Source organism: Calonectris borealis, chromosome 2 (genome assembly GCF_964195595.1).
Source record: "Calonectris borealis chromosome 2, bCalBor7.hap1.2, whole genome shotgun sequence".
NCBI classification, from domain to species: domain Eukaryota; kingdom Metazoa; phylum Chordata; class Aves; order Procellariiformes; family Procellariidae; genus Calonectris; species Calonectris borealis.
Genome location: NC_134313.1, coordinates 157,717,492 through 157,738,214, shown reverse-complemented (window position 1 = coordinate 157,738,214; position 20,723 = coordinate 157,717,492). Strand labels below are relative to the sequence as shown.

The window sequence follows — 20,723 nt, the reverse complement described above, 5'->3', positions numbered from 1 at the left end:
AAATATTTTTGCTTACTGGAAATACAGGTTTTTGTGTGCAGCTATTTCTCATAACAATGCAAAAAAGAAATCTGGGTCACTTCAGTCATTTGCTTCCATTAATATTTAAGTGTGAGTTATTGTTATTGAATGTATTCTAGAAACATGGATTTTAATTTTTTCTGCATCTCACAAGCAAATAAACAAAAAAAGGATCTTTGGTCAAAATAGTTAAGAACTCCTTTACTAACCAAAACTTAAATTTGCCATGAATTTTTTGTGGAAACACACTGCTTCTGATTTTATGTTAGAACAGCATTTTTACACAAAGCTCTTTCCCCAAAATATCTGCTTTAAGGAGAGTCATGCAAACAGAGTAGGGGGAAGAAGGATTCTTTAATGTATTTACAAGCTATTTCAAACCTAATAAGTTGAAGAAAAGGGTTTGTGACAAGAGTGAACTTTGAAATCTAGTTGCTCCTGCTGTTCCAGTTAGATTCCTTGCCACCTGCTTTTGCTGAACCAGCATTTCTAGAAAACTGGACCAGATTCAGCACAGTGGGGCACAGGTAGGCTAATTTAATTCCCTCATTCCTTAGCAGGTCTGACTGTTTGACATTCTTTGTTTTCAAGCCTTAACAACAAATATACACCTTTTGTGCAATTCTTTCTTAAGCTGTGGCCTGTCATTAGGAATCCACAGCAAAGAAGTTGGGACTGACAAAATCACCAGGAAACGCTGATGCAATAGTGATGCAGATGATGATATACTATGTTACAGTAATGTTAATCTGTAAAAGCACGTATGTATCTGCCAGAGTGGGAAACGTCCAGCCGCCGTAGCTGTGAAAGCGAATGCAGTGAAGCAATGGGGGAGTGGGGCAGTGGGTTCCTGCGAGTCACCCTCCACTGCCATGGCCACAGGGACAGCTGCTGAGCCTGCCCCGCTGCAGCGGCACCCTTCCACACCCAAAGCCTGTCCTCCTGCTCCCACGTAGGAGCGCGACCACCAAGAAATGCTGTTTTCAGGGACACCACTACCCCAATCTTCCCTGCGCTGGGGATGAGGAGGGAGCTACCTTCCACACTGTGCTTCTACCTTCATATCCAACAGGACCCCCATTTCCACATTCCTGCATGGCAAAGGGGAGATAAGGAAGGACTTCCCAATGTAGATAGTAGGACTGATTGACTTTTTTAATAGAGTGTTAATGTATTGTTGTTGCTGGGTGTGTCTGTGTCCGTCCGTCCCCCCCCCCCCCCAAGATTTTATTGAAAGCAAAATTATTTTGCCAAAGTAAGGACTTAAGTCTTGGGTAATATTTTACTAGTTGCACAGCCTGAAATAATAAACAGACATCATTTCCATTTGAAGAAGTGGCAGACTGGAAAAGGTGAAAGGTAGCAGGGCAAAACCCTAAGGACTCTTCCTTTCTAAGGAATTAAGAAAGGAAGAGAGAGGAAGAAAGATAACTTGAGAAAAAAATATACATATACTCTGCATTTAAATCTTGAAGTTAGAAGTGAAGAATATCATGTTTAAAAGCATTATTTGTCACTTTTTATGATCCTTCTTCTCTTCTCTTCCTTCCTCCAACAGTCCCTCTCCCATATCAGCTCAATCTCTTTGTGTGTGTATAATAATAGATATCCCAGCAAGGTACCATCTTTGTTAGCATGGTTCTGAAGCTCTTCTAAGCTGCTGTTTTCAGTGGAAAACTCTGCAGCTTTATGGTATGATAGCTTTCAATATCATTCCCCTAAATGATTCATATAATGATCGTGGCTACTTGCAAGCAAAAAAAAAGTCGTCCATTATGCCCTCAAGAGTTGCACGACAAACCCTACTGACACTAAACACACATGTCACTCTGTATCCCATACACTGTTTGACTCACTCACATTTTAGACTGACTTCTGAGCCGTGATTCAGCTAAGGCCTGCCCAGCTTTCCATGCTGATAACATAGGAAAAAATGAGAAAGCAGCAACATTAGACTCATTGTATTCTCTTACGGCCAAGAAAAAGCCTCACTGTTTTCCTGTTGCGGTTTTGTTGACACTTCCTTGTTGTGTCCATAGTATTGGAATACGCTCATTATTCACAGCCTTGATGACTGATTTTAAACACATTTTCCTCAAAAGTGAATTAAGTGATAGCGAAATTTTCAGCACATGCACCTTTTCCCAGGGTCCTGATTTTATTGTTCTTATTCTTGAGAGGTTCCTATAGACTGAAGCCAGAGGCAAATGCACACTGGTGACATGCTCACGGAAAATGAGACACGGGAAAATAGCCTTTGCTTGGCAGGAAGATCATCCTGAAGGATGACGGGATCACCAGAGCTGCCCTCCCTTCTCAGGGGCAGAAGCCCCCATGTTCAACAGCTGGGAGGGAGCCAGTGTCCCTCGCCGCTGCCAAAATCGCATCGGCGTAACTTCTCGGCATAAAAAGATTTGCCTCTTTGAAACTGAACAACCTCCGGTGGCCTTTTATTGTCTCAAACCCATCCACCTTGAACACGATTACTTAATTATATCCCAAACTGGGCAGACTCAAATCTCATTTATGACATGATCCTTTTGGTGTATAATAGTCTTAACAAGCCTTAATTTTCCACTCTGTCTTCCTGTCATAGTTACTTACCACTGCTAAGAATAATGAGATAAAAATGTTAGGTGGAACAGCAGAAAGGAAAAAAAAGTCAGTTCAGAGCAATGCTTGTGTGGACTTCCCACAGAGGAATACTTAATGACATTCTTTAGGCACTTCTAAGGACTCAGCTCCTTCTCTGGAGCCTCTTTGATTTAGGTGAAGAAGGACCACGTTGTCAGATTTTGGGGGTGGTTTTACTTTAATAGCTTTTTTCCAGACATTGTCAGCCTGAAAGATATGGCTCATACCTTCTGGCCCATGAAATCAAGGCAACTCTACCAATTTACCATAGCAAAGGATTTTTTATTTGCATATGCTTGCCTCAGCGTGATCAATTCACACCATTTTATAGTATGAACTCGAGTATCTATTGCCTTTTTTATTTTTTAGTTTCTCAACTTTCATTTTTAAAACAGAAGGTTCTAACTTTCATTGTAAAGAATATCATGAAAACGTGTTCTGAATGCACCCTGCTGCATCCAAAATAAGAATTGAAATTAAAAAAAAAAAAAAACCAAACAGTGTCATTATTTTAATTTTCAGACTTTTAAGGCAATCTTGCACTTAGTAATTTTCTTTTTTTTTTGACCTGGTTCCTAACTTGTGGAAGCTTAGATCTATGATTTATTGAATACAACCATCAACAACTTCAACATTGACATGCTTAGGTTACTCATATTCCCACAAAGTGTTAAATTCAAAAGAACTCTGAAAGTTGGCTTTATTTTTTGTCTTTAATGGTTTTTTATTTTTTGCATTTCTTTCACTAGCACAGACTGTTTGATTTTGTTCAGTGTTTTCAGCTGGCTTCATCTTACACCCTAGTTTAAGGCCAATATATTATTATCAGTCCCACAGATGACTCTTGAAGGACAGTGTTTTATTGGAATGTAACAGCAAATAGAAAATAAAAATCCTAGACAAGAAAATCTGTTTCCATTTATGCGTGTGTGTGTGCATATGTATATAAGTTGTAACACAAAATATGAACATTCTTGGGCTCCCTACAGTCTGTAATTATTTTGTCTTTGCTAATGCTTTCATATTAAGAACTTAATTTTAGCCTTAAAATGTAAGCTCATACTTACATGTCATGGATTGGACAGACACAGTAAAGTGTATGGGGGGTCAGGGGGGTACTGCCTCTTCCTTTTCTGGTAAGGGATACCTAGGCAGGACAAAGCTGAGGGTCTCTCACCAAACACTGAAAAAAGCCAAATGCTACAGTATGAAGACTGAATATTTTGTCCCTTAGCACCTTCTCTCTGATTTGTGTTTTCAAACACCGATATCACAAAGAGCTAAATCCTTCCTGAAACTTGACCGGCTCTCTCCACTTAAGTTTATCACCTTCAGGGTCCTGGTGCACCCCGGACCTTGGCTGCACAGCCCCAGGAGGCATGAGGACATCTCCTTTTGGGGCCCTGCATCCCCTGTCAGGGATGGTCCCTGTCCTTTGTGGTGCTCAAAAGAAGTCCTGTATGGTTTTTGGTGTCTCAGAGGACAGGAGGTGAGGGTCAGAAAGCTGTTTGCATGGACCTTATTTCAGAATCGAGGCTTAAATCTGTTTTGCATTAAACTATCTGCACACACAAGTATTTGCCTGAGCAGACTTTGGGTGCTACCCTTTGTGCCAAAAGGAGCCGTATCCCACAGCTCTTTATTCTTTTATGAATCTTCTTCTCTCTCCTGGCCAAACACATTAGTCTTTTATGACCTCATCATTATCCCAAGATACTTAATGTCTAATGAAAAAGATATTTTTTAATATTGAATTACACTGTTACATTTGTTTGGTGACTAGCAGTTTTAGCCTCTCAGACAGACGTTCAAACCGTAGTGCCTGATCTGCTTGGAAAAATGAAAGAATACACACTCTTTTTTTTTTTTCTTTTTTTTTTTTTTAAAGTTATCCATTATAGTTAAGATAAATAATGTCCTGTCACAGAACACAGAGACCAGAGTCTGGGTAGATCCCATCTGTGTAAGTGCTGGAAACCTTATTGCAGAAATCTCCTTTAGTCAGCTTCTTTGTTGCATGTTACCACATAATTTTTACCTACAGGCATCCAGGCTGTTTTTGCCCTATGAAGCATCTGTGGTCTGGACTTTGGGGATGGAAATTAGAAGAAGCTACAGAGGACTTCACAGGCGCTGTGTAAACACTGCATCCCTTTGTCTCTTTGCTGCCCTTTCCTTCGCTAGTGGAGCAGGAGCCGGCTGGCAGCACACGTATAGCGGGAAGCTCAGCACTATAGATTTCACCTGCAGTGCCTTCTTATACAGATTCACTGTGGCGTTCAATGCCTCTCTCTTCTGCTTGATTAAAGACAATAAGGGACAAGTCACTGACAACCCTTTGAGGCAGGGTGGTTTCTGGAGATAACTAGGGGGTGGATTTGTATCATCATATTTATATTTAGGATTTGATTAGTTTTTGTTTTATAATTCTAGTGATATTTTTATTTTAGCTTATTGAGCATTAGAGCAACCCTCTCTCCAGTGACCAGTCTAATGCCTCCAAAGCCCCACAAGGGGCTGCTGGGACACTGAAGACCATCAATCCTCATGAATAATGCATCTATTTCCTACCAAGGCTCAAGTCCCATTAATACTATAAGATTATTACATCTCTTATTTACTCTTTTCTATCTGTGGGATTAAAGATTAATTCTTAACAATTTTTTCAAATTAAGAAGAAATCTCACTAGATCCGAAGCAGTTCACATAGAATATACCAAAGTTATTGTCAGAAGAAGGTTGTTAGAAATAGAAAACAAAATCATGAAATGATAAGAAATATCCCAATCATGTGAGACAGGGATGGGCATTACAAGGTCCCACCTAAAAATGCTCACTGAAATGCATTGAAACCCAGTGTTCTGTATGGTGATTTCTCATCCTGGTGTCCAGAATGAGTCCATCTGTGGCAGGCAGGCAGGCAGGACTGAATGGAATTATGGTAAAATATCAACAGCATTATCTGTCTGACCAGGAAAAGCAAAACCGCTGAGATCATCAGAACAGTTTGCAAAACTACTTTCTCTCTCTTTGGATGTGGGTAATTCCAAATGTGCCATGGTCTAATTAGGCAGAACCTGGTTGGAAGAGCCTCTCTCCCTGTAGGTTCACCATGGTAAGATCTCATCCTCCTCTGCATGTCTGACTACTACTGCTAATACTTCTACTGCTGATGAATAATTAATTACAGTGAGGATCTATTAACATCCAGTTGCCCTCAATGTCCTCTTCATAGTTAGCAAAAACAAATAAAGGAAAACCCAGAAGACTGAGTAACTTGCCTAGCGAAGCTTAGAAATGAACAACTGTCTTTGACTATCACTGCATGTTCAAAGATAAATCTTATAAATGAAATAACATACAGTAAGGTGAAGTACATAAAATTCAGAAAAATACAGCTTTGCATGCATAACTAGATTTTTGATATATTCGGTATCAAATCCAAAAGGTAGCATGTTACAGGAAAAATATATTGCTGTATCCAGTGCAGATCTGCTACCTTCCTGTATCATTACCGAGGTGTTTGTTATGTTACAGAATTCAGCAAATACATTGCCTTCCCCAGCCCCGTTAGATAATTTGCCTTTGTCCAGAACTGACCACACAGTCTGCTTCTGAACTGCACAGAGGCAATAAAAAGAATATGGAGGTTTAGCAAGTGAGGTGCTGAGGGACTAATATTCAGCAATGCTAATTCCAGCTACATTTATATTGTATTGAAAGAAAGTGCTGTTAAAGAACAGCTTGGCTTACATCAAGACATGTGGTTACCAGATTACTTTCTATCTCCGCTCAAAAACATTTAGAGAATTTCTCATTAAAATTATTTAAAGTGAAACTAGTCAAATAAATCTACTTAAGCGTGTTGTTGCATTGCCTCATTTGTGCTGAAAAAATGTTGCTTGTTTTTTACATTCTATTTTAACTGTACATATGAGGCTTTACTCACCCATTAACAAAATACATCACCTCCCAATTGCTTTCTATACCTCCTTAAATGTTAAACATAAACACATATACCATCTGTTTCCTATCATGACACCAATCCAAAATGGCTGCACTAGACACCTCCGCATAATAGATCATCTTAAAACACCTTAGCGGTTTTGCTTTATGGAGTTATTTTTCCTGTGACAAATTATAAACCTATATTTCAAGAACACGACCAATCTGTAGCCTCAATTGCAAATTCTGAATAGTTTCTCTTTATTTTAACAAAATGTGCTGGCTTGTATCTGATGCAGCACTTTTTTTAAAGCCATAGGCCACCTTTGTTGCTATGGTATCCTACAAATCCAGTTAATTTCTTCAGTTAATAATTTCTCAGCTAATAATTTGTGAAGCATTCAGATTGAAAACGTTACAGTTCAATATAGTCACTGCTATAACTTACAAAATTATTATGTAGCTGTTGTGTAACTGAAACTGCAGAATATATTACAAGGTTTATCATCTGTCTGCAATCAAAAATAAATTTCAGAAAAAAATCACGCTTCTGTTCAAAAAAATCAGCTTTGCAATGCTTGCACTTGTAAACTCCAGCTACCAAATGTTCAGCGGGAAATGGACAAAATATAGTCATAAATGTCATTGAATGAAAATTTGGTTCTGAATGGATTTCAAATGTACTTCCTCCTCAGGTTCAGCTCTATGAAAAAATGACTGTGTCTGGAGCAAGCTGAATTCAGTGAGGAATTTCTTCTTGACTTAAACGAGCTTTTGACCAAGGCCTCACAAAATTAATGCATGAACCTGCAAACCCTTATTTCCCAGGGTAGCTCCAATGAATCCTAGACTGATTAAACCTCTGTAGACCTATGTGCAAAAGCAATACTCCATCTGCTCATTCTCCCTCATATGTAACAGCTCAAATGGTTATGAGACAGTACTGCTACAGGTTTGATCAAAAATAAATGCCATATATCTAGGGACAATGAATAAGGGATGAAACAGCCAGAGTAGAGGTAAAAGAGCTAAAGGGAAAAAAAATAAAGATACTATTGCCTTGGACTTTATAATCTCAGCAGAGTGTCTTGCCGTGTCACAGGCTTTATTTCAGAAGTCCTTGTTAATGCCTCTTGCCTACACAATCCCATGGGATGAAGCAAAAGCAGGCAGACTTCTGTGGGGTATGAGCTGCTCGGTATCCTCTTGTCACCAGAAATAAAGAACTGGAGTATCGGTGGTGTTGTCTACTCTATAAACCAGGGCTACCTGAGGAAGCAAAGCTGGAAAAGCTTGAGAAAGTAGTATTGCAGAGATTTCCTATCTGAGCCATTTTGTCTCCAAGGAATTTTTGAAAAATGGAAGAACAAGGAGGAAATACAGGTCCTTTTATGCTTTAAAGGGCAGAGGGGAAACCTTCTTTACCTGTTCCCCCCCCCGCTCTTGTGCAGTTAGAGCTCCCCTTACTGTTTCAGCCTACCTTAGCTCCTCTCTCCAGACAAGGCTAAGGAGACCTCCACTGGATGGACCACGGAGCTTTCCTCTTATTAAAGGTTGTCTCTCCTTGTTGCGTGAATATGTAAGACCACGTACTCCTTTGGTGCTGCATAAACAACACTCAGCTACTTTTTGAAACAGTCACCATAGTGTTTTTCCTTCTCCTTGTTTGTAATTTTCTGCTGCTATTTGTGCGATTTTCAGAGGTTGTTTTTATTCCTCAGAGCTTTCAGTGCAATTAAAGAAAATAGAGAGCGAATGCTCAAGTAGTTGAGAAGAATGGAAGAGGTAAAAGACAGACACAAAGGCAGAGGTACCATGAACGACTCCTGAAGAGGAAAGAATAAAATACAGCTCGTCTTCAACATGCTCTAACAGGCACAACGATTCTAGATTCAGTTTGTGACAAATCATAATATGGTTTAGAGGGGAGAAAGACAGTAACTTCTAAACAATATGAATATCTAATCTAAGAAAATAGCAATCACTTGTCTATTGTGAACTTCAAAGTCATGTTGTATTTGTAATATACAGTTGTTGGTGAACTGTGATACGACCTACTTGCACTGACCACTTGTATGCCAGGATTTTTCACACCCAAGAGGAAAAAAAAAACAAAAACAAACACTCAAACAGGTTCTGTTTTGGGATTTTAACTGTTTCACGTTGACCTTTGCATGCACATATGTGTGCCTAAGTGCACAAACATGCCATATCTAACCTTTGCAGCAAGAAGCTAACATGTTGGCTCACAGTCTCTGTCCTCGTTTTCGCCTTGTTAACCTCAGTTGAAGTTGTTAGAACTTGCTGAGGGTACTAATCCAGGTCCATACCTAAGCCACCTGACTTCTTCACCCTCAAATTCACATCCCTTCCCATCTGCTCTGCATTTCAAAATCTGGAATTAAGCAAGCCTGCAGTAGATATGCATGTTGAAACGCTCTAACCCCGAAATGGCTATTGCTTTCTGCTTTGTAGTTTCCTTGTTGCCCAATAGCTCTGTCACTAGCCTTTTTTTTCCTGAACACCGCTGTTTTTCTCTCTGAGAAAAAAAGGGGGGTGGAATCTCAATAACTCTTAATAATGGAGTTATCAGGCCTTTTTTTTTTTTTGAAGGTACAGTAAGACACAGCCCTAGATGACACACTCCCAATAAACAGGCAAAAATTTGCCAATCCTTGTTCTGTATTACACACCCATTGAACATTTTGGGTGGAGAACCTCCAAGGTCAAGCTCAGTTCTTTAAAAATTCCATTTCTACGTTGTATACAGCTGAGGAGGCAAAATGTCACAATCCTTAAACATCGGTAGCCTTTTCTATTTCTATTGCAACTGTAACTAAGTTTCCCAGAAGACATCTGTGTTTCATTGTGTGAGATATTGTATCAGTGGTAAAATTTAATCTCTCTCTCTCATTGTAGATCATGAAGTTGCCATTTCTTCCTTGCCTGTACGGAGGCGTATTCTCCACTTCCTAGCCCGCTGCAGGGCTAACCGAGGTAGGTGGGAAGGGTCTTTCCTCCACACTACTTCTGCCTCAATCTGTATTTATTTTCTTTTCTGCATCATTTTTAGACCATTTCTCATCGAAAACCATGAAATGTTCAATTACTGTGAACATAATTCACATGTTCAAATTCAGTTTCTCAGCTTATAACTTTGCCATTTCTGCCAATGGTTTTACTCGATGCTTAAGGGATTTTTTAACACCAGCACAAATGAAGCAGAAGCAACAAGGCAACATTAAACAAGTTTTGCCTGTGTCCCAGGCCAGCATACATGCCAGGTATGCTTTGAAGAGCCATTGCTCTGAAAAAATGCAGTTCACAGAGGCTTGCGTTTGGGTGGTTGAAGGTCACCACCAGCATGTGGGTCAGGTCAGCCCTACACCAGACTCGGATCTGAGCATCTGGGCCGGGCAGATCTCACGTGGTTCCTTCCCTGCATTCCTTCCCACAACTGCGCCTTCAAGGTTTCGGGCTTGCTTCCCCATCGACAGGGCAGTTCAAAGGCCCACGCTCTGCAGTAAAAGCTAAGGACAGGTGCCTCCAGCCCAGCCATCACCTTTCTGTTTTTTTCCTTCACTTTAAATGCCCACTGAATCTCTTTTCCCACACATCCTACATGCATTCATCTCTCCAGAACAAACGACTTGGAATAAAGGTGCAGTCTTGCAGTAACAATTGCATTAACTATTTATTCCGCTGAGACAAAAGATGAGTCAACAACAGCTTTTCAGATATAGAAGAACTTTTAGTTTCCTACTGCCAAAATTATTTTTTCATCGGGGCTTGTCTTTCACAAAGTGACCTGACCCCAAGGTCAGGGTCACCTGTGACCAGGTGACTCGAGGCAAAGCATCGACATAGTGTTTGACATCGTTTGGGTGTAGGACATCAGAGAGGAGAAAGATGAAACCAGACACGTGATGCTGATAAGAATTTCTTTTTATGTTATTCCAATAAAAAATACATTCATACAGAAATATAACAATCTTGCAAAAAACAATTTCAAATAAAATCTTGTAAAACAAAATTTTTACAAAAATCTTACAAAGAGATTCTTTAGATAACAGGGTGCTTCAAAAACAAAAAAAGAAATTTCACTAATAGAAACTTTTTCTTCTTAAATTTCAAGCAAAAATGTTTTATTTTTTTTTATTTTTCAGCTTGATTGAGGCTCAGTTATCACCTGAACAAAATGTACTTGCTTATTAAGAAAATTACAGGCATTTGACATATGGCACACAGCCCCACCCCATCCACACAAGTCTGATGGTATTTCACAATTGAGACAAGCCAGTGCAAGTTTAATTTTTTTGTTTGGGGTTGGTTTTTTTTGTTTGTTTGTTTGTTTTCATTTTTGTTTACTTTCTTGTTTATAAGAATTACGGCTAAGCCAAGGATAATGCAAACAAGGAGTTAAAAACACAACAAAACCCAACCCTAAATAGAAATCCATTTTCCGGGAAATTTTGTTTGTTTTGGGGAAGAAAAAAAAAGTGCATTTTCAGGCAATTTAAACCACAAATGAAATGAGAATGATTTAAGCCTGTGTGTTCCTTAGAACCAGATCACTTGCATATACTTTTTTTTAAACCACTTATCTACATACATTTCCAGGAAGATATACCAAAATATTAGCATAGTAAGCAAGACCAATAATAAATAGAAAAAGAAACAGGTCACGTGTTTCATTGCAGCAACTGTAGTGAGCTGGTTTAAAAAAAAAAAAAATAATACTGCTTTTGGACAGACTATTTCTACTCTAGGAAAAAACAGTCTTTATTTTAGCTGAACTATGTAAAATTAGAGCTCAACCACCACAACGACTAGCTCACTCACAGGTCCTCCAGTAAGCTGGAAGGCCAAAACCCGAGTGTACTTCATCTGCACACAGCTAATATTCTTTTAGCATGCCAATATTCGGTTCATATCATTCTTAAATGGCCACAGATACGCTATTCCAGACAACCTAATAACTACAAAACACAGTCAGCAGTCTGAGAAGGACTGAATGCCAGCAAAGCCTTTAGCATACCATTAAGCTAAAGGTAAAGCCTCTAAAAATGCTAGATTTTAATTAACTGTATCTTTCATTTCTTTGTCTCCTTAATGACCGTATTGCGGGGGGGAGAGGGAATATTTTGATGGGCTGTGGCATTTTCTAGCTATGTGTTCTAATTTTTTTCCTTTTAAAAAAAATATTTATATATTATCTATATATATACACACATACACAGACTGTACACACAAATATACATACACAATTATTTTTCTGCCCACTTTTAAAAAAAAAGTAATATAGTTTCTTTCTGTATGACCAACAGATAGCTAGATATATAGATGTGAAACTTGTGCCTTTTAAGCAAATACATCTTTTAATACTTCTGTATCTTTAATATGTATGAAAACTTGACATATTAAGTACAGTTGGGGTGTGTATATACACAGTTGTTGTGCAAGGTCAATATAAAAAAAGTCTCAAGGTGGCAGAACTGGTCAGGTATTCAATTGGCATATGCATTATACTGTAACACAGTCAAATTGTCTAAGTTAAACAAATACTGTACTGACATGAACGACTTTTCTCTATATTTGTCTTCGTGAAGGAGGACCCTGGAAGTAACCTTTTTTTCCCCTCATATTATACATTTGATACAGTACAATGCCAGGTGAAAAGAGAGCCTTAATAAAGCATGCATCACCCATACCCCTGTATAAGACCCCCTACAAGAGAAGGTCACTTGCATAAGGCACCATTATTAAGGTCAACAGTGCATTAACAGCTAGAAAACCAGAAGTTAGTCCTCAAGGCATAAATAAGAGAAAAATTAGCTGCATGAGAAAAATCAGTTTCTAACCAATAGTGGTTTTATCCACCCAACAGAAAAAATTATTCATGTTCCATACATTATGTAACATTAGACCAATTGTATTTTAGCTGCTCTTAACTGGAATCAAAACTGCAGTCCTGATTAAAGAATGGAAAAGCATATAGTTCCCCAGAACCATGCAATAACCTTTGTATTATAATGAAAAGTTATAGTTGTGTTACATTTGTAAATACACAGCTTATACAATGGATTACAAATGAGCTCTGTAGCAAGTAAAACAAGCTACTTGACACATTGCACGTTTAATAGCTGCACCAGACACCTAAAGCTCCTCTCACACAGGAACGGGGAGGTCCCCCATCTCCATTCTGGCATCCTGACTCTTTTTATTCCCCCCTTTCCCCTATCCATTTTCCCTCTAAAAAGGTGCAGACACCCCTCCCCCCACCCCTTGGAAATGATTGGTGGTCGTCCCATCTCACAAGATATTCCTCACATACAAGACATTCAGACTATTTTTTTTCTCTTACAGTTATAAAACAACCACAAGAAAAAAAATGTGCCTCAGCATACAGTCATCAAGAGATCCTCATCGCATACAGTCGCCCAATCATTAACATTCTCAGTGCACATGCTCACGGCAAAGGCTTAGGAGCCACTCAGAAGGTTAGATACCAGTGTATGAGTCCAGGAAACCCCAAACATCACGCACCGCGGTTGCTATGCCGTTTCTTACATGACTTATTAGCCCTCAAAAGACCTTCAAGGAAGTGAGGTCCTGGAGGCAACTGGGTAGGGTGCAAAATGGCATGCTTTGGCTGGAACACGCATCCCTCCGCTCAAGGCTCTTCAACCTTGACGCCTCTTAGCCCGCAGGATTCACCTCTTGACCCATTCAGAGGTGTCTCTTCATGTGAAGGGCCAGGTGGTCAGACCTGGAAAAACACCTGCAAGGCAAGAGTCAGGTTGCGCATTAGCCCACGGCGGCTGGCACGCACGACGCGGTACGCGTGGGTGAGGCACCCCGCCCCGCGCTCTGCTACTCCAAAACACGGCTGGTGGAGGAGGGATTTGGCATTCCCTGGATACACGGGAGCACTCAAGGTGTCTGTGGGCACCCAGGAGCTCTGCAGATGGGCGGTAACACTAGGGACTTCTCAACACTCATCTGCAACATCAGGCTACAAGCCACATCCCAAAGATTAGTAAAACGGAAGGTTTTTTCCCAGTCTAAATATACAATAATCCCTTAAAAATACCAGACACGGTTGCGTTCCCAAATGATTCCTTCACAAGTGAAAAGCAGCCTAGGCTTACTTTCCAACAAGCATTAAAAATAACGATTTTAAAAGGTGCATTTCAGTCACATACCTGTCACAGTGACTACATTTAAAAGGCTTGGCACCAGTGTGCTTTCTGAAGTGTCTGGTTAATTCATCACTTCTTGCAAAACGCCACTCACACCCTTCCCATGAACATCTGTAAGGCTTTTCCCCTACAAAGAAAGCAGATTACACGTTAGTCATGTCCTCATTCAAAGAAAGATAGGTGCTATCCCATTCATTTTCTATGTAAACCTCCTCCACCCCCCAAAGACAGCCAATTTTATTTAACCTATCTGAATGCTTCAGAACATGTAGGCAAAGAAGGCTTGCAAAATTCACCCACGATTCCTACTTTACTATTTTGCTGCAGCAGCACATCAAATAATTTCATTCTTATTTAAAAAAAAAGTGATTAAACAGGCTCACGGGAAACAAAGAAATCCAACCTTCTACCATTCCTGTTCATCCGTAATGGCAGGCTTACTTCCAAACAAGTACCATTCACCTCATAAAGGTGATTAAAGACAGCACAGCCAGGCTCCAAAATGCAATTAGGCTACTGTATTGCATCAAAGTCCTCTGTCACTCACTCATCTCCATAACATGCGACCTCCTTTCTGCTGAGCCACATATTCTTGGAAAAGCCTGCACACCACTTTGAACACTGCTATTTCAGCATTCTAGAAACACCACTTCCATTCACAGGAACCTTCTCAGCCAGACAGCACCAGGACAAGAGTTCTGCAATACTTCTGAGGCCGGCAGCTATTTATGTCTGCTCAACCACCACGGTTTCAGTGGAAGTTGTTCTCTCCTCTTGAAATAATCTTGTTTTATCTGACTTCTGCATGACAATGGGAGCATCCGAGCTTGCTCAGACTTCCCATAAAAGCCACAAAATGCTGAGCTCATGAGTCAAAATAGGATCTTTTCCTTGAATTCTCTTTCCACATCTTGGGGGGGGGGAGAAAAACCCTGTATAGGCCTTTGGATTGGTACACCAAGAGCACCAGGCCAATTCCTCACGTTAAGCAACAATTATTGAGCCAAGGCGCAGCTCTACATATCTAACTGCTGTCATAAAGAGATGTCAAATAATAATGCTCAAACAAGCAAATCAGCATGCTACTTCAACCATAAAATATTTATAAAAGCCCTGAAGTGTCTATCTTCCTCACTTTCTTTCCCAATAACACACAGGATTATTATTTTTAGTTCAGGTTCCATAACAATACAATGCTGTTGCTCAGCATTTTGGGATGAAATAATACAGTAAATCATATATTTGTAAGTCCAATTAGGCAGATATGTTAGGAGGACTACAACACACTGTGGCTTTCCAAGATTTTTGCCGGTAACGATGGCACACAAAACTGCTAAATGATTTACAACTATAGCTATACTTTGTATAATCAAGGCCTTGGGATGTCTGATTGAATAGACCCGATGTAGACTGAACCATGAAAACAAGCTCTTACAGTATTTAGTGATCTGGCTGATTTTTGGATACGACATTCCTTTTTTTGCAAGAAAGTCTCACCTCGCTTTGGCTTTAGAAATGAACGTCAACAAAGGTCTAGTGTCTATTTTGCCTAGACCTTTGCTCCTGAAGACCACATGCCGCTGCAGCTTCCTGACTATCGCCTATTTAGACAAGTGGCTCCTATTTGCTATGAGAGCGGACTAATCTACCACCAACCATCTTGGCTTCAGCTCGCTTACGAAGAGAATGAGGAAGTGATGTCGTCCGTGCTGGTAAGCCTCCACTACTATTACATCATCCCTCCAAACCTGGGCTCCCACCCAGTGATTGTGTAACGCTGTTACACCACCACCGTCAGGGGTATTCCCTACAGTACTTGCCAACTCTTAATAAGCATAGGGTTACTAACCTGTATGAGTGCGCTGATGTGCTTTCAGATGTGAACTTTTGGTGTAAACTTTCCTGCAACCGTTAAAATGACACCTGTGAACACGCCTTCTGCCATCTGGCGAGGTGTCACCATTGGCGGGTGTACCTTTTTCTGCAGTCTTTCCAGCGGTACCGGTACGAATTTTCCCCGGTGAATGCAACTCACCCGGCGTACAATTCCATAGCTGGGAAGAAGGCTCCTTGCTCAGCTCAGGAGACGAAGGGGGAGTGGAAGTGACAGACGAACTCAAGTTTCCTGAACTGGCTAAAACATCGCTTATAGGGTCAGAGGTAAACTTTGTCGTGGGCGAGAGCTCCTCAGAGCTGTCTGAAGATTCACTGCTCACGTCAGAATTCAAACTGTTGGTCTCTAAGTTCTGACTAGTAAGATTGTCCTCTTTTGGGACACACGTGTTCTTCAGTTCAGATTCCTCCTTTTTCTCACGTGCCAGAATAATTTTGGTCCAGAGATCCTCTTGGCTATCAAATTTGATTTCAGATGCAGAAACATAACAGGGTTCACTTTGAAGATACCGTTCCAGCTCCAAACATGTCTAGGTGAAAGAGAAGGAAGAAAAAAGAGAAAAGTTACAAGCTCGCTTAAAAATAAATTCAATTGTATTTTACACTTCAAAAAGCAAGCAGGATTGTAGTACGTTCGATTTGAGGTTTCTAGGTTCAAAACAAATTAAAGGCTCCTCCAGCCGTAACTAGGTGACTGTTACGATGAAAAGAAATCGGTTTTCGAGACCTGGGCAGGAGTTCAAACGCACAGCTGAAGGTGCAAGTCAGCTTTGGTTTCCAAAATAGCATTCTAATGAGTCAGTCAAATTATCATCACTCTCATCATAAAATCTGTGTTTTCAGTAGGCTGACGTTGAAAAGGATCATCGAGAACCACAACAAATAATTACACTTCGCTCTTGTGCCTCGTCTAATTTCAAGTTGTTTTGTATCTCTCTCACACAAACACGAGGCTGAAAGGACCCAACTGAACACAATGTGCTCTGACACGCAGTTAAAACCCAAACGCTGTGTCAGAAAACAAAGCCACATTTCAGCATGGCTGCGGAGCTGCGGGTCCGTCTTCTGGGGACATCAATGGAGCAGCAGACATCCTCCCATTTCCTGTGCATGAGAACGCAGCACACTCGACTTTCAAAGAATGTCATTTCCAAGAGCACTGGCATGCACGCCACATAACTCCAACTGCTCCCGTGCGTGTTTGGAGGAACACGGGGAACTTCAACAACAGAGGAGAGGGGAGAAAAAAGTTCCAGAAGAGAAATGTCCTATTCTATAGGATGCGAAACGGGAAATTACTCTGAGGTCCTGCTGGGAGTCCCACAATGAACAAGAACTTTATCTACTGGCCAAGAGTGCAACTGTATGAGTCATCTCTCTCTTTCTTTCACGCAATGCCAAAGGAGACTTCCTTTTAAAACCCTGACCATCTGCCAAGAAAGTACTCTGTTCAAATATACATGCAACAGTACATGGACAACTTCCCCCCTCAACCACATTCCCCTCTACTCCATGAAACGAAACAAAACAAAAAACAAAACCACCCTAAATGGGTGAAGCTGCGGTTTTCAATTTCAATTCACCCTGCTGACTTTCTAGCCATTTTCAGAGAACAAAAAAAAAGGGTATGAACTGTTATGGCAACAAGCTGATGTTTTGGGATTATTCTTTCCACTATAGGAAACGATCCATATGGAAGCGTTACACAGAAAATGGACACACCAAGTTTCCATACCAAACTCTACTTATTTTAGCAAGATCATCTCTTCCAAGCCCGGGAGCAAAACCTGATCCCAAATGCCACACATTCCCCTCACAGCCCCTTCCCATCTGTCCAAGAGCGGAGCTGCCATGGGAGCAGCCTCCTTTCTCCCCCAGCACCGCTCAAGTAAACTGGGTCACATGTTCTGGCCAGGCTAGGAGCGTGGGCAAAAACAGGGGGGAAAAAAATCCCAAACAGCCCCAAAAACAAACCCACTGATGCACACAGTATTTATGTATTTGTCTATAATTAGGTAACTGGTTTGCAATGCACGTCAAAAACAAAAAAGGTTTCGACAGGGACGCCACAATAGTTTATTGATTTTTCATGAAAACAGGTAAAATGCATTTATTAAGATCTTGTTAAACTTTCATATTCCCAGCTAATTTAAATTCCTCATTAGGTAATTAGTAATGGGGACCGGAGTGAAGCTCTCTCCGAGTTTAAATGCCTCTGAAGGCTACTGGGAACGAGGGCTGGCCCTTCGCCAAAAACCCAAATGCCTGAAGGAAACTACTTAGCTCCATTTCAATCACGTACTATGAAGCTGCCTCTTTGAAAGGGGAAAGGGGGGAGGGGAGAGAGAAGAGGAAAAAAAAAGGCATCGCATACAATTAGTAAGCATGTGAAGATTGTAACACTTTGCATTGCAACCTTCTCGGAAAGGCTCCTTCGCCCTTCCGAAGGACCAGCAGGTATTGGGTCTGGTCACCGGGCTGAGCAGCGCCCGCCTGGGGAGCGGAGCCGGCGGCCCCGGACCCGGGTACCGCAAAACTGTCAGCGGCGACCGCAGCTCCTGCCATCCCCTCGTTCGGATCAAATTAAGGGGAGGGGGGGGAAGGTAGAAAAAAAGCGACAAAATATGTCCATTAAAGGGAAGGAGCCTCCGTTCTTCCTCCTTCCCGACCAAAGCAATTAGCACAAGGGGATCGCTGTCATATGACTGACAACTCACGGACTCTGCAAGGCTCCCTGCACTGGGAAACAGCTACATTATGCACATATATATATATGCACACACATAGATATGTGTGCTATGTGTACATACACTCCTGTAGGTTTTTTTCCCCACCACTGCCAGCAAAAAAAAAAAAAAAGAAAAAAAAAAAAGAAAAAACCCCACAGCAAGGGGCGAAAAGCAGCCCTTGGCCAAGGCAGGGAGCTCGGATGACAAGACCCAGCTGTGGAGTTTGGACCTGGTACAAGCGCAAAACTTTTGCCAGGACTCGGTGTGGAGCAGGCGGGAGCGGAGCGCCGGGCTCCGCGCCGCTGCGGAGCGGGGAGCGGAGCGGCTGGGCCCGCCGCCGGGCTGACAGCCCCTGGCAGGCAGGCAGGGCCGGCCGGTGGAGGAGAGGAGATGCGCAGCTCCTTACATCCACCTCGGGACTCTTCCCCAAAAAAAGCCGTCTTACTTAAAACCGAAACACCTGCTTCAAAACATCTCTGCACATTTGTGCTTAATCCTCCCCAAACTCGTTGCTGATACTTGGGCTTTTTTTTTTTTTCCTCCTTTTTTTTTTTTTTTTTTTTTAAATCCGCTCATCCTTTAATACGGCTTAAAAAAACCCCCGACAACAACAACAACAACATCGACATCCTCGTTTACCTGTTGCCAATATTCCTCCAGGGACGGCAAGGCTGAGAAGTAACCCGTGTCGTGCACAATCTGGAGTTCCTGGAAGATGCTGCACATTGGGAGAACATCCATGTCTCAAGTTGCAACAACAAAGTCAGTGCTGGTTACCAAAAATACAGATGCCTCCTTTATGTGCAGGGGTTGAGGGGTGTGTGCGGGGGGTGTCAAACCTCTGCTCTCAGTTTCCAAGCCCCCCCCCTTCCTCCAGAGAAGAAAAAAAAAAAATAATTGTATATATAGACAGATATCTATTAATTCCTTGAGGAGCTTAGGGAGGAAAAAAGACCCAAAGTTTCATGCAAAGTTTAATTGCACAGCAAGGCAGGACGTCTCCCGAGGCGGCCGCGGCGGCTCTCCCCTCCCGCGGCCGGCGGCGGACACTTGCGCAGGAGCGGACCCAATATTTGCAAACACGGCGCCGACTGCAAATGTAACCCCCTGCAAAACTTCCCTATTCAAAGCTCTGCCCGGCCGCGCCGCCGCCCCCGCCCCCCGCGCCCTCCCCCGCCCCGCGTGATCCCATTACGCTGCCTGCCGCCGCGGCCCAATCTCCGCCACGCACTCCGCGCCCCGCGTGCCAATGATGTCAGAGCCGCCCAATCGCCGCGCGGCAGGCATCGCGGCTCCTCCTGGCGTGACCGAGCCTGGCCGTGACGGCTCCCGCCATTGGCCCGATTCGAAATTCGCCCCCTCCTGATTGGCGAGCTCGGCGGCAGGCTATTTTTAGCAGGGTATATAAAGCCGGGAAGCGGCTGCCTTTTCGGAAGGGGAGGTGTGCGCTCGCGGGGCGGCCGCGCGCGAGGGAGCCGCGCGGGGGAGGGGAGCAGGCGGCCGCGCGCTGCGCTGCCGGCGGCGGGCGCGGAGGGCGCTGCGGGGCCGCCGCGCTGTGAGGCGGCGGGGGCGAGGGGGGGGGGGCGCAGGGCTCTCTGGCCGGAGGAACCTGCCCCGCGGCGCTGGGCCTCTCCGCAGAACGCTCCTGCCGCGGTTGCCCGGCAGTCCTCGCGCCCTGCGCCTGGCTGGGCCCTCGGCGGTGTCGGGGAGTCCTGTCTCACTGCGGCGGTAACCATGAACCCCCGTGGCGCCTTCCCACAGGGCTTCAAGGCAAAACCCACACGCTCTGCGGGTCTCCTGGGTTGTGCTTTCCCAGTGAGCAGGAAGGCTGAAAGTTACTTTCTTCTCTTTGTCCCCCACGGGGCGGGCGAGGCCCTCCCTTCAGCGGGGGAGCTGGGTCTTGAAGCAGAACAGGGTGATCATCGTCATGGGGTTCTGCACGGAGATCTTCCCTCCCGGGGCTGGGGCCACGCAGCTGCCCTGGGGATGGGTGCTCATGGCCTGGACAGTGCTTCTCCAGGAAAAAAGTTCATTCTTTGGTGCCTGCTTCCAACCTAAGCACAGATACTGATTTGCGTGTTGATATCAGAGCACCAGGGTTTTTTTAAGACTAGGCCTGTTGATGATATGGATGTCTTAATATCATTTAAGAAAATGTGGTGGTTAGCTTTCCAAAGGAATGTCCAGCACATGGAACAAACACTCCTAATGTGTTTCTTTTATTAAAGGACTTCTAATTTTCCGCTGATGTTTCCATCATAATCTCTACTCAGTTATTTCCATTTCCCCACTTATCTCT

General features: G+C 42.6%; 1 protein-coding gene across 1 annotated transcript; it reads right to left on the bottom strand.

The window, feature by feature from the left end:
• Nucleotides 1-10,743: 10,743 nt before the first annotated feature.
• KLF6 (KLF transcription factor 6) lies at nt 10,744-19,562 on the bottom strand. Its single transcript, XM_075144090.1, has 4 exons — nt 19,064-19,562; nt 15,652-16,225; nt 13,806-13,929; nt 10,744-13,381 (listed from the first exon to the last, which is right to left on the bottom strand). The coding sequence occupies exons 1-4, from the start codon at nt 19,163-19,165 to the stop codon at nt 13,330-13,332; spliced, it is 852 nt and encodes a 283-aa protein (XP_075000191.1). The 5' UTR covers nt 19,166-19,562; the 3' UTR covers nt 10,744-13,329.
• Between the last annotated feature and the right edge of the window lie 1,161 nt (nt 19,563-20,723).